We start from the raw sequence: 17,448 nt of genomic DNA, 5'->3' as shown, positions 1-17,448 counted from the left end.
CTTCTGAAAGGTAGCGCATTTTGTTATAAAAGATTTCCATTTTAAATAAATGCTGTTCTTTTTTTTGTTTTTACTTTATTCATCAAAGAATCATGATTAAAAACTATCACATGTTATAAAAAAATATATATATTACTGAAGGATAATGTGACACTGAACTGGAGTAATGATGATTTTTTTTTTTTTTTTTTTTTTTGTGCCATATTATGCAGGCTCGATGAGCAAAAGAGACTTTCAGAAACACTAAAAATATCAATGTTTCCAAACTTTTGACCTGTACTGTGTATCCGTGATATAGTGTATATAGTGTAGTGTAGTGTAGTGCGCACGGTTGGCCAGCGGCGGCGCTGTTGAGCGCGAGGATGTTGATGTTGGTTGGCCGCGCGGTTTAGTGAACACAGGAAGCGGGCGCTTTAAGAAGACGCTGTGCTGCCGCGAACGGGAGGCAGGCCGGTGTTTTTCCACAACTGATGTCTAATGGTCACCCATGTTGAGAGACAAAGGTCAGGAAAAAAAGCTCATAAACTAAATTTACCGCTGCCGCTGTTATTCAGCAGCCAGTCGCCGCACAATACAGAAGGGACAAGACCGTTTCAAAGGAATTAAAGGAAATAAACAGTAAAGGTACGGCTATTTTCCTCCTGTTTGCTGATTGTGTTAAGTCTAATATACAGTGATGCGAGTCCACATACTGGTTTATTTTAATTTTTGCTTAATTTAGATATTTTGCTCATATTTTTTTAAAACGTTACTTGATAATTAAATCTATTGTTTTAGTTGTCATAGGTTACATGATGATAAGAGTTTGATCCAGGAAGTAACGCTAGTTTAACAGAAGATTTTGTCTCGTGGTAAAATTTGAAAGCTCATATTTGGAAGTGTATACAAAATACAGGCATTATTATTATACTTATATAATTTATATTATTATTCTTAAATCATTTATAAAATATAATGCATAATTCTTCCGTTTTTTTTTTTTTATGAGTTATGGTGATTTAAAAGCCATTTATGTGATCTACTGCTGAATCAATTGTGTTGATGCTGTCACTTGTCATTGAGTTTCTTTCACTCCCACTCCAGACAAATATAACTGAGTGCTGACTGCATAACGTGAGAGTTAAGAATAGACAGCTTGCCGTCTCTTGATGTAAACCTGTATCCTTGGGGGTTTAAACAATAACGGATTTACCCGAGATATTCACCTCAAGCGGCGTGCAAACTTATTTTATGTTATAAATGAACATTTTTCTCACACTAAGATGCTATTCTAGATGCAGCCTCATCGTTGAGGAGCGCCCGGCAACAACCTGTTGGATGGGTTCATAAGAAAAACGCGCATTTGTTTAAAAAGTTTGTTACACGGACGCGCATCGTCTATCGGATGTTGGTTTTGTTGGTCTTGTACGCGACGGTTCACACAAGGACGCGCTTGAAAGCGAAACGGAACTTTAAGTATCATAATGAGAATTTAAAGGGACAGTTCACATAAAAATTCAAATTCTGTCAGAATTTACTCAACCTAAAGTTGTTCCAAACCTGTTTGAATTTCGTTCTTCTCTTGAACACGAAAGAAGATATTTTGAAGAAAATTGGTAACCAGACGTTTGATGGCACCCATTGACTTCCATAGTATTTTTTTTTTCCTACTATGGAAGTCAATTGGTACCATCAACTGCTTAGCAACAGCATTCTTCAAAATATCTTCTTTTGTGTTCAAGAGAAGAACGAAATTCATACATGTTTGAAACAACTTGAGGTTGAATAAGTAATGACAAAATTTGAATTTTTTGGGTGAACTATCCATTTAAAAACCTTCTTAGGGGGTGTTTACTTAAAAGAAAAGGGGAAAAAAAACATTCTTGAGTCAGTTTATGATGTTTGTTCCTCTTTTTTTCCACGTAAATACGCGTTAGACAGACTATTGAGGCGCGTCTCAGAATGTTGTCTTGCTAAAAGTTCTGCTGTTCTGAAAAAAAGAAAAAAAGGTACCCATGTAAAAACCTGTCTTGAGACGCCTGTTTTCACCGTGAATGCTTCTCTTGATTAAAAACAGGGTTGCTTTTAACTTCACACGCCGTATTATAAACGCAATGCTAAGCAACGGTCAAATGAGATGATCCTAACAGAGACGAACTTGCGGTGCGATAGTGTAAAGAGAACTCTAGCAGACAGGTTCACCTCATCTTGTAGCCTACTTAGGATTATGCGGAAGTCAGGCAGTTCACTAGCAGTCGAGCTCTGCTCAAACTAACACAATACAGGATACAGAGTTTAGGTTTCCGTGCACATGCCAGCTCACATACCTAGCACACTGATAAGGGTAGGCTAACAGACAGTTTGCATTTTGTGACAGATGCCGTTTTCTTAGCGGGGATGAGAACAGTTTAGTTATTGAATGAGTTGTCTGTATCTTGGAGTGTCATAAAAGAGGACCGGCTACTTTTTTAATTGATGCCAATAAAAAAAAAAGTCAGACGTGTTAACAAAGGCAGCACTGTTTCACAACTGCCAGCTAACGGCTCTGCCCGTTTAGGCGACCACTTTAGACTTTGAACTCTTTCAGCATGTTTTTTTTTTTTTTTTTTTTTTTAACTGGTTGTTTCTCTTTAATATAGATTTTGAGGCAAATTTCACATCGAGCAGACTGAACTTTGCAAACACCCCTCCCCCCCCCCCCACACACACACACCCCCCAAATCAACAACAACAACAACAACATGTCAACAAAATGCACAAGAGGAAGGACATCACAGCACAGATTATGAATGCTGCACAGTTCATTGACCCGTTATAAACATCAATTTCACCACTTTTTTTGTTTTTTGAAATGCAACATTCACCGTACCCTTCATAAATATGCGTCTCGGTGCCGCATTGTGGAAGATACACATTTATAATGCACTCCAGCTTCATTCTCTGTGCATTTATTGGGATTTTTTTATTGTCTTTGGCTTGCCACTTGTTGTTTTGGTCAGGCGACAAATATTCCTCTTGAGCAAGCAAGTTGTAAATACACAAGGGTAAAAATTCTTGGTGGAAACTGAAGACCAATGACAGGAATCTGATCTGTTCTGGCTACAGTACACTGACAAGTTTGACCAATCGACTTGAGTTATGGCATAAACCTCCTGCGGATAAATTATGGTTTTGAATGATGTTTTGAATACAGGACAAATTAAAAGTCATTCTGAGCCCGTTAATGGTTATGGTAATAAATTATAGGCTACTTAAGTCCTTCTTTGCATAGTAACAATGTCAATACATGTCGTTACTCCAAGGTCTAGTTATACTTAGACATGAGAGTGATAACAATAAAGAGCCAACAGTGGATAACCTTTAACTGTTAAACAAGGTTGTTCCCTTATACTATTGCTTAACTCTGAATTATTATCTCCAAGAGTTGACACCATTACTTATATCTTCTCTCATTTATATATCATAAACATCATATATGACCCTTTTAGTCAAATGGGACAGCAAGGGAGTATATTATAAAAAAAAAATATATAAAAAAATATATATATTTTTAGGACTGTCAAGTTATCTTGTCAACTTAAGATATCGCTTACATTGCAATATATTTTTTTAAACCTTTAAATTTGATGTCAGAAATAATGAAATAATCACATTTATTAAAATTACAACATTGATATTATAGTAATAATTGGTAGTTATGGTAAAAATAAATACAGTGTCATCCTAATACAATGTAAATATTATCCAAATAATATTTTAATAATTTACTGTAGCTTTACGTGAGACCATAAACAACAAATATTTAATTTGGCTTCATATCACACTGTAAAATTTGACCTTTACATGTGAAAATATATTGCGGCCATTATATTTTAGGAAGGCTCCTTGCAAGGAATCAGACACATTAAAAACTTCTGCTTTACAGGACCATAGTGGGACCACATTGTCAAGCCCTCCTTCATGATGTACACGATTCAGCACTAAGACTAGGCAGTGCATGAGAGCACAATTGCATCACGTCATAGATCATGTACAAGTTCAAGTGGTTCAAACTCTGCTGTCAACAAATGACTTTAGTGTTCATGACTTCAGTTTCATGCATCATTGCTACTTTGTGAGGTTTACATAAATGGCTAAGAGTTTGCTTCTAATGCACTGGACTCAGTTTATGTGGTAGAACGAGTGCGGAAAGGAAGGCATTTAATGTGAGAGCACTCAGGGAAATGTACATGGTTCTATAATAGGGATGTTACGTAATGAGCCAAGTGCCTCGTGCCGACTCTAGACCTGAAGTCTCCCTCGATAGTCGGGACTATGAAGCTCTCCTGCCCCGTTCCTGCATCTCAGCTTGGATGACAAATTCGATGTCCCCAACAAATCCTTGATGTCCGCAGGCTACAAGACCTATAGATGCGGAAGAACAAATCACTTCCAATTTGGAGCTTCTTGGAGGTTATATCTTTTCGGCGTGAAGCAACTACTTCTTGCACTGAAGAAATCTCGGGATTCTAGACCAGCTCTGCGCGATTCAAGTCTATTGTTTCTATTTGGGAATCAAACAGACCAAGCAGTCAGTGTCCCAAGGAAGGCTGCCATGTGTCACAATTTTCACAGCATTCCAACATTGTGTGTTAAAAGGGCTAAAAATGGCTGGTGATCCTTTGTTCATTTTTTTTTTTTTTTTTAACAAATTGCCAGATCCTAAATTTATAAATGGTCTTGTGAGCACAAATCGCCATTGTCCCTTTATCAGGGCTGCTCTGCCAAATTAAAAAGGCGGAGGGAAACAATGCATACAATAGCCTTTTGTTACTTACCACATTTAGCCCTATGCAAATGCACTGGGCCTTGAGTTGGCTTCAATACTGACCAGAATTTCGCTACTGACCAGAGTCTGGTTTGTCAGTCAGTCAGGATTGTATTCTCTGTGTTCAAACCAGTTTACAAAAAGTGCATAATTACACTTTGAGTACTTTGACTACATGTCAAAGTATGTTTAGCTAAGCCACTTGTCTCGAAAGGAAAAGCTATTAATGGCATGAGGCATGACAACAGCCGGGAAACCATCAGCTGTTCAAGTGAAACGCGACAGAGGTGTGGATTGCCGTCCACATGCTCTTGTTTGGCGCGTCCGCGGCTCGGGTTGCCACAAGTGGACGCCGCACATGCAAAGATAAATAGTTTCAGGTAGAGCTCTGACGCTTCTGGGGAGTGGAAATTTACCATCGAGCTGGCTGTCGCTGGGGTTATCCGCTGCTCCGAAGCTGCGACCAATCTGCTGATTGCTTTTAATTGTCTTAGCCTGTGGGCGGGTCGTGGTGTCACCTCGGCTTACACTGAGCCCCGGAGAGATTTGGGCTGTGTTGTCAGAGGTATGGTGTCTGCTGAGAGAACAACATTGACCAATTGGATTCAGCCATGAAGGAAATGTAAGTGAAAGGCAGTGCATGAAATTGAGTGAATGTTTGGGTTTGTGGATAATGAGAAAGTGGTCAAATTTGAAGAATAAATGTAAAGATGTGACTTTGTTGGTGCTTGTCATGTCAAATATTAGAAACTTTAGACGAGAGAGGTTTTTACAACTGAATTTGTGTTCACTCATGGGTAAAATAGCGGGAAACAGCAATTCGAATCAGTTCAACAAGGTTGTATTTGTGTTTTTTAACCCAGTAGTTTGCTTGCTTTGACTCTCGGCCAGTAAAGTTGGTCACCACAGTGTTTTGAGTGGAAATGGAAAGTGTCTGGAGGATTTCACTCTAGTTATGTAACAGAATGTGTTTGAGTTGTAGCGTGATCCTAAGCCTTTGAAATACACAGATTTAACCTATCTCAATGGGATGATCATAATTTCTTGAGCTTTTTAGACCTTTTTAGGCACTTTCAACAATTGTGTAATAGTCTTGTGTCGCCAAGTGAATGATTGTGTGCTAAAATTGAAAAATAACAGATAAGCATCAGTTGAATGGCAGTGGTTTAGTGTTGTAAAAAAATAACCACATTCTTTTAAAGCATTAGGCTAGACCTTAACAAACCTCAGAATATCAATTTAAATGAAGTTAAGATGTCCAAACGGCATTAAAATGTCATTGAACTGTTAGTCCTGGCATGCTGCCACACTTCAGGCTAGTTAGCATGTTTATTCAGTCGTATGTTTAGTAAAGCAACGGAAAGGGGGATATACTTGTATTTATTGATTGTCAAACACACGATGGATTTTTTCCCCTCTTCTTCAGTCTCCTTGAGAGAAGGGGGAAAAAAGCAGGTTTGTTGAAGGAGCCGGCCTCACAGTAGGGCTATAGTTTGTTCAAGTGTTGCCAGGCTGTTAAGGGAGTTTGGGATGTTGGAGCTGACTTTGTATCTGACTCTCTGGGATTCATCTTAGGGGCTCCATGGCAAGTTTGGCGCATGCTTTGAAACAGAAGACGCCAAGCCTGACATAATTACTCCATCCTTGAATAGAATCTTGACAGCGTAAACACTGTGTTAGTTAAAGGGGCAGGATAAACGCATAGCCTACCAGTTCTGCAGCAAAACCGCGGTGAATAAATTAACTCGTTTTTATTAAATCAGCTTTAATTTATGTGCCTAATTGCATGTGGGTTCCTTGCGCGCGCCATATTTTGAGTAAAACTGGTAATTTATCCATCAGATTGGCTTGTAAAAAATGCTCTCTAAAGGGCAATTTTTTTTATTTTTTTCAGTAATATCTAAATTTAAAAAAAGATGATTTTACTTGGACAAAAGGACTGTATATATTGTATAAATGGGTTTTTAGTGCACCGATCATTCAAAACAAGACCCTTTTGATTTCATGCCAACTGTAAACTAGTTGGTGTTAGGCTAAGTGCTGACGTGTTTTCCTACTAGTCAGCTATGTGATTATCTCTTGGCATAATTTTATGTTGACCACAGACACACTTTGCTAGCAACAAAGAAATCAACTAATCTTATCAGTTTTACAAGTAGGTTTAGTGTACTATTGGTCGTAATTAGGTTATTGTGCCTGGTATCATGATGCAATCTAAAAAGTTGCTTGCAGTTGTTTTGTGCATGAAAATTTCCTGTGTTCAAACCACACAAAACCGCCATTACTTTAATCACTTAACCATCACCTTATCCTCTCGTGGGAACATTTTTCACGTCTGCCTTAGCTGCTGTTTTAAATTAACTATTTATGTTTGCCCTAATTATAAATGTTTTAGAACAGTCGAAATACGACGTGATCTTTTTTTATGTCTGAACCTAAGGTCTTTGGGGTTCGGTCAAGAGTTTTGACCCATTGTTTTCTTCTCCATTAGCATGGCTCAGAAGGAGAAACTCCAGTGTCTAAAGGACTTCCACAAAGACATTCTGAAACCCTCCCCAGGAAAGAGCCCGGGCACAAGACCAGAGGACGAAGCTGAGGGGAAACACCCCCAAAGGGAAAAGTGGGCTAGCAAGCTTGACTTTCTTCTGTCAGTCGCCGGGGGCTTCGTTGGTTTAGGGAACGTTTGGCGGTTCCCGTACCTCTGCTACAAGAATGGCGGAGGTGAGTGAATTTGTTGATACTTTTGGACTTTGAACACTGATGTGACAGTAATAAAAACGCAATTTCTTCCTCACCATCATGTCATTTCAAACCCAAATGATTCTTCTGTTGGCTTCTTTATTGCTTTGAAAAACTTGGAAGCCATACAGAAACTCAAGCTCTCGTGTTATACAGTACATCATGGGTTTTCTTATGGGTGTCTCATGATCAATCACAATGCATTTTCAATTAAATATATGTGCAAATGAGATTTGAGAGTGAATTTTGGTCTGTTTTCAAAGTCATATGGACTAGTTTAATGGTTATTTTGTTTACTTTGACTGTATACATCACTTTCCACTTGTGTTATATGAAAAAAGAACAGATCAGATATTATGAAAATTATATTCTGTTACACAGAATAAAGAAACATTTGGAACCCGCACTTAGACTTGCACTGACTGAACTCATTGAGGAATAAGAGTTAAACACTAAACTAGTGGTTTATAGGATATAATAATTGACAGAATTAAGTGAATCTTCTCTTGGTGAATCTTCCATTTAGGTGCTTTTCTCATCCCATACTTCATTTTCCTGTTTGGCGGAGGACTGCCTGTGTTCTTCTTGGAGGTGGCGCTCGGCCAGTTCACCTCTGAGGGTGGAATCACCTGTTGGGAGAAACTTTGCCCCATATTTACAGGTGAGTTTCTTGATCAAGAAGCTTCTTGATTTCTTTACCAAAGAACAAATAAAACTAATAGTAAAATTAAAAAAATATTGTATGCAGTTTATGTCTCTACCAAAAGTGAGCAATGAATACTTAAGAAACATAAAAAATGATATTTTGTGGTAAGGATCAAAGAGATCTTTCAGTAGTATATTTAATGGCTGTCAATGGAGAACAATGCATTTTTGCTGCCAGTTGGTGAAGTTATGGCTTCTACCAGCAGGGGCAAATGGGGCAATGCCAACCACCCTGACCCCTTGGTAAGGACACAGAGTGGGGTGTGTGTCACAGATACCACCAGCTGTATCTGGGGTGACTGATAGGAAATACATATCTCTAATGCCAGAGCAGAAAATAATATGTTTACAAAAATAGCAGTTAGCGTTAACCCTATCTTCCTCACCTTCCTTTTTTTATTTATTTTTTTATTAGGACTAGTAAATCTAGATAAATTCTTACAATTTCACAATTATTGTATCTGCATATGTATCTCTGAACATTTTTACATTTAAATGTAACCAATAAACAATCATATTCATTTGAGCATTTGACTCACAGCTCATTATCCAGGCATATCACATACTTTTCCCATAACTAATAGCAATCGTTTTTGGCTCAAAGACTCCCGTTGAAGCATGACTGCATCCATTCATTCCTATGGAGATATTAATGTAGACCAAAGCAGATCATGTTAACTGAAAGAACACCCGCATGCTTTGAAATTTGACACCTATATTTGCTATAACATTGACCAATAAAGTTATGTCTACATAGATAAACATGTAATTGCCACATGTTAAAGGAAATGTTATAGTCTAAAATAGTCTGTCTGTTAATTGCGGCCTGTCTTCTTACTACTCTGGGGACCAGTTGTAGATTCATTTTCAGCCTGGCTAGTGACAGAGACACATCAGCAGCTGTCAATGAATTTATTGGCTAAGAAGGCCAGCTGCTCATGAACAGTAGCCTGCACAATTGAACAACTCTTCAGCTTGTGTGGTGTAGTGGCTAAAGCTGAAGTCTTACGATCAGAAGGTTGCTGGTTCGAGCCCCACAAACAAGTCACTAGTGTACCCTTAAAAAAAGGCACCAAAACCCAGACAGAGTCAGAGGAGCTGTCCAGCAAAACTTTCCACCAAAATATCTCTAACAAAGAGCATATTGAATCTCACAAAAATGTCTTCTGACCATAGATTAATTACTTATTTAAACAGAGTTTACCAGTGAGCAATCATTACATGCAAACTGCCGAACTACTCGCATCCCTCTGCCAGTGAATGAGGTGACAGCTTTGGTCGGTTTTGGTTTCCAGTCAACCTGGCCAACATTGATTTACTCAGTTCAGACTCTGAACTAATGTCTTACATCACTTTCCTCCAACTCTGGACAAGATTATTCCATGTTTATACAAGAAGGTCTCATAGAAGTTCGTCACTTATATAGCCGTTCTCACGCTCCACTGGAGCAAAACTACTTTCATTGCTTTCATTAAGGTTATAATAACAAATCGCAAACATTTTGCACAACTACCACATGCTGAGTCAGTCCAGTGTGCCATCAGCTTAATTTAGCCATTTATGCCTTTGTACAGGTATCGGCTACGCGTCCATCGTGATCGTTTCTCTGCTGAACATCTACTACATTGTGATTCTGGCCTGGGGCTTGTACTACCTGTTCCAGTGCTTTCAGCCAGAGCTCCCCTGGGCAAGCTGCAACAACAAATGGAACACAGAAAATTGCATTGAGGATACTCTCCGCAAGAACAAGACACTCTGGGGAGCTGTGAATGCCACTAACTTCACTTCTCCCGTCACTGAGTTCTGGGAGTAAGTATTGAGTACAAATTTGTTGTGCACTTTGAAAGCCATCCAAATCCAGAGAAGTTGTTGTGGAGATTCTCTCCGTATTTTTATCAGTACAGTTGTCCTCAAACATTCCCAGAGACTTTGGAGCTCCATTCCCTTCTTAGTGACATTCTCAATGTAAATATCTATCTCATGAAACTTGCAACTTGCTTAATGCCATAGATTAGGGCTATTCAACCCTGATACTGGAGATTCACTGCAGATTTTAGATTCAATCCTGCTCCAACACCTACTGGCTGTATTTTTACCCCAAAGTAATCCCACAGACTTTGGTTAGCTTGTTTGGGTGTGTTTGACTGGACAGTGGGTCTTGAGGAGCAGGAATGAATATCCTTGCAGTAGACAAAGTGTTAATGCTTTAGCAGACTGAAGGGTCTAAACCAATGATGGGCAACTTTGTCTTGCAAAGCTTTGCTCTTTCCCTAATCAAACTTACCTGCCTGTAATTTTCAAGCAATTCTGAAGACTTGCGTGATATTTTTCAGGTGTGTTTGATTAGGGATGGAGCTAAAAGCAGGGCAGTGGCCCTCCAGGACCGAAGTTGCTCCTACAGAAGAGCTATCTTCACACATCCAACCCCAATTAAACACAAATATGCCCAATAATTTTCCAGAAAGGTGTGAGCAGGTTAAAGATAAACTCTACAGGAAGGTGGCTCTCTAGATGCCCTCTAAGGATTGGACTCCCCTGATTTAACAGAAGCTAGTGATGGTATTATTACTCAATGGCAGGTTTTCTCAACCCTGATCCTGGAGGACCACCAACACTGCACATTTTATTTGTCTCCCTAATCAAACACCCCTAATTGAACTCATAAGCATATTAGAAGAAACTCCAAGACCTGAAATGGGTGTGTCAGACAGAGGAGACTTCCAAAATTTGCAGTGTTGGGGGTCCTCCAGGACCAGGGTTGAGAAACACTGCTCTATGGCAGGTGTATCCTACTATGCTACAATCCTGTAGAGTTTAGCCCAAACCCTAATCAAACACACCTAAACATCTAATCAAGGTATTTAGGAAACGGAAGGATGTAGCAAGGTCGCCATCCAGGAGCTGGTTGTTCTTGAACTCTTCTTCCTCTGTAGAGAACTCATCTGTCCTTTGCGTGTTGTATAACTTCTCTGATTATTTAAATGCTTGCTCCTTAAACACCCTTAAGGGCTTCAGAGAGTCTCACTGGCAAACATTCTTTCCACCACAGGCGAAATGTCCTCAGCATCTCCGATGGTATCGAGGACGTGGGTCATATTAAATGGGACTTGGCTCTGTGTCTGCTCGCTGTGTGGGTCATCTGTTTCTTCTGTATCTGGAAAGGTGTTAAGTCCACTGGGAAGGTGAGCTTGGTTGCATTACATTAATTTTTCAACTTCAGCCAGTTAATTTAAGGACTACTAATATTAGTTTTTACGGTGTCATTGCAGTTATAAGTAGCTTGGTAGATATGAGTGCTATCTTAGTCAGTGTTGTGAACATACACATAGCAGTCATTCCCTGGTGATTAGCAGCAATGGTAACTATAGCTTACCTCATTCCTAATCGAGACTGTAAAGTCAATCAGCAGACACCTTCTCTTGACTTGACCATGCAGTTGAGAATCTTATCATGACTTCTGCCAAGACGCTGTCACATTAGATTGCTCTATCGCAATGCTAGCATTATCTACTTTAAGACTTTAAGATTTATTTACGCATTAAAGGCTGGTTCATGCTGCCCAACTATTTGCAAAATTTCAAGTTTGCTGATGGATTTTACTATGTTGGGAAACATTGATCCAGCAAAACCAAATAACCAATGGAATTTGGTTTTTGGAATTGGGCATTGTGAACTAGCCTTTATAGACTCCTTTACTTTTTCACTTTAAGCCGTTTTGTTTTTTGTAAATTTGACTGAGCTTCATTAAAGGTGGCAAGTGAAAGATTACTTTCAGTTATTCATATAACATGTACTTCGTTAGATTAAACTGAGAAGGGTCATAGTACTTGCATATTGTTGTCCTACTGTTAGTTTAACTGATTCTATTGTTCTCGTTTGTAAGTCGCTTTGGATGAAAGCGTCTGCTAAATGAATAAATGTAAATGTATAAAATAATACATTTTGGTGAATGAGGTATTAGGCTTGAGAGCAATGCGATTTTAAATATAATTGCAGATATTAATGTTTTGATGTACTCTTCGGCATTGTGTGACATAACATTTCTAGCCAAACCAAACATTAAATGAAGCGCTGTTTTTCTCCCATCTAGTACTCACTCTCTGGCCAAAAAGCATATGACCACTCTGACCACTAAAGCCAATATTTATCTGTTAGTGAAGTTAAGCTGTAAATTGCATGTTAGCCTTGGAAATTGTTTTGACAGTGTTATCTTAGAATGTTGGAAAGTATGACAGGTCTTATAAAGACCCTGTGAAAAAGTTCTGCTGTAGTTTTCTAAATTGTTAAATCACAAACAAAGCTTGTGGGTTTTTCATACAACTAGAGCATTAAATTTAACCTCAGTGTTCTTGACTTTTCTGCTTAGGTTGTGTACGTCACGGCAACATTCCCGTTTGTCATGTTAATTGTCCTGCTTGTACGGGGTGTCACTCTTCCTGGGGCAGCCGAAGGCATCAAATTTTATCTGTACCCAAATTTGACTCGCCTTGGAGACCCAGAGGTAAGATCTCATAGCTATTTACATGTCTTCTCAAAAGGCTTTATAATATCACACACACACACCAGAATTTGATTCCACACAATCTCAGGTGCCTCCAACACATCTACATCAAACTTGCTGAAAAGACCATCATAGTTGGTTCCTAGCATATGTTTTGGACAGTGGTCCCCATCAGGCCAAAAAAGACTACTTTGGTCAACTAGCTTCGACAGAAAGACCAACTGTTGGTAGACCAGCTTCAAAATCTAGGTGAACAACATGGCTATGCTAGTCCATCAGCTAAAAAAATAACATTAACCAATATAAATCAGCCCTCTAAGATGAACTATTCAGCAGGAAAAGTGCTGTTTACACTTGCCGACAGAATGTACTCCAGTGACCATCCGCAACTTAAAACCAGAATAAACTTTGGATGTACAGTTTACAGAGAGAAACCCAAGATGTGCAAAAGAGTCGACATAAATAAAGCTCTTGATTGCCTCAGTCAGAAAGCTACAAATCTAAACATGACATGCAGTTGTTGAAACAATTTATATTTGTTATTGATGGTGTATACAGTTCTTGAGGACCTACGAGAGGCAGAACGCATGCAAATATTTGAATTTGGTCAATTCATGTTGTCAGTCAACGGATGGTTTGGCGTCTTCTGTCTAGGTGTGGATCGATGCAGGGACACAGATTTTCTTCTCTTACGCCATCTGTCTTGGAGCCATGACGTCACTGGGAAGCTACAACAAGTACAAATACAACTGCTACAGGTGGGTTTCGATGCCCCGGGGCGGGAGGGAGGCTTAGTCCAGGGAACGGGCAAAGTGGGAACGTAGGGTACCTTTGTGTTAATTAACAAACTCCATGACATATGTGTGACATAGGGACTGTTTGCTGCTGGGAGGCCTGAACAGCGCTACCAGTTTTGTGTCTGGCTTCGCAATATTTTCCGTCCTGGGCTTCATGGCACAAGAGCAAGGGGTGGACATAGCCGATGTGGCAGAGTCAGGTACGAGGGTCAAGTAGCAGTGATGGTGGGCACTGCTGCTGCAAATAACAACATGAAAAAGTTTGGTCAACCCTGTAGTGAAAAATCGGCGACAATAAGCGATTCGGAGCCAATAAAACTAGTTCCAGGACCTAGGACTAAAAAGAAAGTATAACATTCGGAACCTTCACCGTCAATCAGCAGACAAAAAAACAAATATGAATTAATACGTTCTCTCGGTGGGAACTGGAATTCGCTTGGAATCGACTGTAGAACTGAATGGAGAACGTTCTTGGAGCCACTGGGAACATAAAGCCCTATTCCACTAATGGTGAAGAATCAACAGTTGCGTGAAAAAGCATTGATTTAGCATTGATCGCTGTTCAGTTGGTTTCCACAGGTGACCCTAATCAAGAAGCATCTTGTGCCAAGTTCAGGATAAAGGCAATTTACAACAGGCTTTTTGGAGAGTTTGGGTTTAAGTCCTAAAGAACTCTTTACGCAGTTTAATTCAAGTCGGTTCCTATTGGTTCCTTTTTCTACCCTGGGGCCTGGATACACTACACTACATGGCCAAAAGTATGTTTACACTTTCGTCTAATTAATGGGTTTGGCTATTTCAGCTACACCCTTAACTTACCATCAGGTGCCTAAAATGAAGCATGCAACCATGCAATCTCGTTAAGAAAGAATGGTTTACTGAGTCTGGTGTGGAAGGACTTGACTGCCATGCACAAAGCCCATACCTGAACCTCATCGAGTACCTTTTGGATGTACTGGAACCTCGACTGTGAGCCAGACCTCATCACCCATCATCAGTGCCTGACCTCACTGATGAATGGGAGCAAATCTCTGTGCAAACATCTACTGGAATGCCTTTCTAGAAGAGTGGAAGCTTATTATTAATGCTCATGGTATTGAAAGTAAATGTTCAACAAGTGCATATGGGTGAGATGTTCTGGTTTCTACATACTTTTGGCCATCTAGTGCATTTGTCATAATTGTTCTGCATTATTCATGCTGTATTAAGATGCAGCAAGTCTCATGGTGAGAGAGATCAGTTGACGTATAGATTGCTTTCAAGCTCAAGGTTTTCCAAATGTCTAATCTTCACTTTTCCTGCTTTGGCCCTCCTCTGTGGAGACATTGGTCTAAGTATGTCTGGCCCAAGCGAGGTGCACAAAACATACATCTTTATCACTTTGTTTATAAGACATACAAACCTAAACTTTACTTGAACTTCCGTGCATATCAGCACAATTACGGTTGAACGAAGCCACTGGATCCTTTTCAGGGAGTCTTTCAGGATGATTTGGTTGGATACATTTCTAAACATTACAAATGCCAAGAAGCTAAAAGGAGCTTTTTGCAAAAGAGAAGTCAATTTTGGGGAGGTCAGTCTCGGAAGCATCAACCTGACTCTGCAGAAAGTGTACTTTGACATTGATGCTATGTTACTTGGATCCATTGTTTTAATTTGTTCTTTGGTTTTTATTGTATGCGTTGTGCTTGTTCTTGTATTTAACCTCTGTTGAATGGATTGAATCCTACATTTGATGTTGCAGTAATGTTAGCAAGTGGAGGTGTTTGTATTGGGGATGTGCCCGAAGTTGAATTCTTATTTTGGAAAGGAGATAATGGATTCTACGGAGCCTCTAAAGGGACATGGTGAAGGAAAAATATGAGATGAAAGGAAACAATATATTTCAATGCTTTTGCATTGTCTCGCAATTATATAGTTGGGAAATTATATTTTATATATCTTATCTTTTGAATGCATGCTTGCTTTTTACTCGCGGCCATGCATACTTTTGTTTATAGGGAGCGCCGATACAGATTTTTACAACATATTTGTCAGGATCTGTTGCGCACCAAATCCTTTACCATTTTCCTGTCAGTCATCTCTCCATACTATCGTCACGTGATAAGTAAATTCTGATGTACTGTAATGTAACTGACTACCGCGGCAAGCCTAACCATGTCCGTTTATGGGCTCCCTAGAAGGCGTTATTCATTTTCCGGGCCTTTCCTGATTCGAAATTCGCTTTGGGCACATCCCTAGTTTGTATTTTGCCTCGACTCTCTGAAGTTGTTCTATGTAGTGTTGAATATGTAACCTGTAGTGTTATCCAGGGGAAATATCACGCCGTTGATTAAACCTTTTCTAGATTTGGAAGCAGCCGAAGTTAACATCCAGATGCTAATTTTGCCAGAAGACGCAATGAAACAGTCATTGGACTTGCAACGAACCAATGGCAGTAATTTTGCCTGGCTTGATCGCTTTGTCCTTTTAGATACTCGCTCCTTTTTTCTTTCATGTCTCCTTTTGGTCTGTGCCGACAACGAAACGCACCGCGAAGGCATAGATCAAAGTGTGCAAATTGCTAGCCTTGCTAATTGTGCTCTCTCCACTTCCCCACCTCCCTCTGTTCTCTTCCCAATAGGTCCTGGCTTGGCCTTCATTGCTTACCCTAAAGCTGTGTCTATGATGCCACTGCCTACGTTTTGGGCCATTCTTTTCTTCATCATGCTTCTGCTGTTGGGCCTCGACAGTCAGGTGAGTGTCAAATGAATAAAATGGTATGCTAAACAGCTTGAGTACCACTAGTTTACAGGGTGGTGGTGATGACAGCCAGACGCTGTGAACATTTTGTCCCCCGCACTTCCAAGAAAACGTAAATTCATCCCGATATAAATTCAAAGAGACAAGAAAGTCTATGCATGAACTAACGTTTTATTCTTATACAAAATGAGGCGATTGTGAGCATTATGGAGCCCTAAACACTCTTATGTAAAGTCTAAAACAAAACCTCTCAATTAGACAAAGGTCAGAATAAACTGGTATTACACTTGATTTTTTTTTGTCCCCCTCACCGGCTGTGCCCCTGCCCAAGAAAACCTGGTAACAAACAGGAAAAAAGAAAAAAAGAAAAACTTTGTTGGCAGATTATTGGCCATACAGCAATTAGAGTCCTGTACTATCATATTTCTCGGTCCCGGTGAAATTAAACACTCTGCTAAATCAGTGTCCATCCACATCCTGTGAGTCCACAAACCAGGGTGTGGCGCTTGGGCTGTTACATTAAGTAAGCTTATCGAAAATAATATCCATGCAGCTGTGCCTGATAACATGAAAGTGGTTTCTACAGTACAGCACTACTTTGAAGTAATAGATGCCTTTCACTACAGTAAGTCACAACGTTATAGACCATTTAAACTGAAGCTGAACTATCAGATGGGGTTGGATATTACATTATTCTAAAACAGCAAATAGCCTTTTAGACTAGCCTAGCAAAATCATGATACTGAGAGAGAGCAGTTTTATTTTATGTGCATCTTCTAAAATTATATTTGTTTAATTTAAGAAGTGCACTACCATCAACGATAATAGTCGAGAACTAAAGGAGTAGGTTTATGATTACAAAACATGGCACAATTTTTCCATGGCTTCATTTTCACTTGGTAAATCATCAAAATATGAAATCGTTGCTTTTTCAGCTTGAGTCTGCAAACAGCAAGTCTGTTCGTGCTAACAGTGCTTCTTTTCTTTTCTCAGTTTGTCGAAGTGGAAGGGCAGATCACATCCCTAGTGGATCTGTATCCATCCTTCCTACGGAAGGGTTATCGGCGTGAAATCTTCATAGCTATAGTCTGTTTTTTGAGCTACCTGTTGGGACTTACCATGGTCACCGAGGTAAGTGCAACAGTCGAACAATCTTTTCTTACACTCTTTTAATGGCG

General features: G+C 39.5%; 1 protein-coding gene across 2 annotated transcripts in view; it reads left to right on the top strand.

Moving 5' to 3' along the window:
• The first annotated feature begins 423 nt into the window (after positions 1-423).
• slc6a6b (solute carrier family 6 member 6b) overlaps positions 424-17,448 on the top strand; it is a 23,540-nt gene continuing 6,515 nt past the window's right edge. Inside the window, exons 1-10 of one of the 2 annotated variants that reach the window (XM_082137839.1) lie at positions 424-624; positions 7,278-7,507; positions 8,052-8,186; positions 9,805-10,039; positions 11,280-11,412; positions 12,597-12,731; positions 13,386-13,489; positions 13,604-13,728; positions 16,152-16,264; positions 17,264-17,401. In XM_082137839.1, the coding sequence (XP_081993965.1) occupies positions 7,279-7,507; positions 8,052-8,186; positions 9,805-10,039; positions 11,280-11,412; positions 12,597-12,731; positions 13,386-13,489; positions 13,604-13,728; positions 16,152-16,264; positions 17,264-17,401 (1,347 nt within the window). In that variant the 5' untranslated portion in view covers positions 424-624; position 7,278. Of the gene's footprint in view, positions 625-5,248; positions 5,409-7,277; positions 7,508-8,051; positions 8,187-9,804; positions 10,040-11,279; positions 11,413-12,596; positions 12,732-13,385; positions 13,490-13,603; positions 13,729-16,151; positions 16,265-17,263; positions 17,402-17,448 lie in introns of those variants that run through there. The other variant, XM_082137838.1, reaches the window with a different exon arrangement.

Source organism: Leuciscus leuciscus, assembly GCF_965113295.1.
Source record: "Leuciscus leuciscus genome assembly, chromosome: 15".
Taxonomy (NCBI): domain Eukaryota; kingdom Metazoa; phylum Chordata; class Actinopteri; order Cypriniformes; family Leuciscidae; genus Leuciscus; species Leuciscus leuciscus.
Note: the sequence above shows the minus strand (reverse complement) of the source record. Positions and strands in the feature narration are given on the sequence as shown.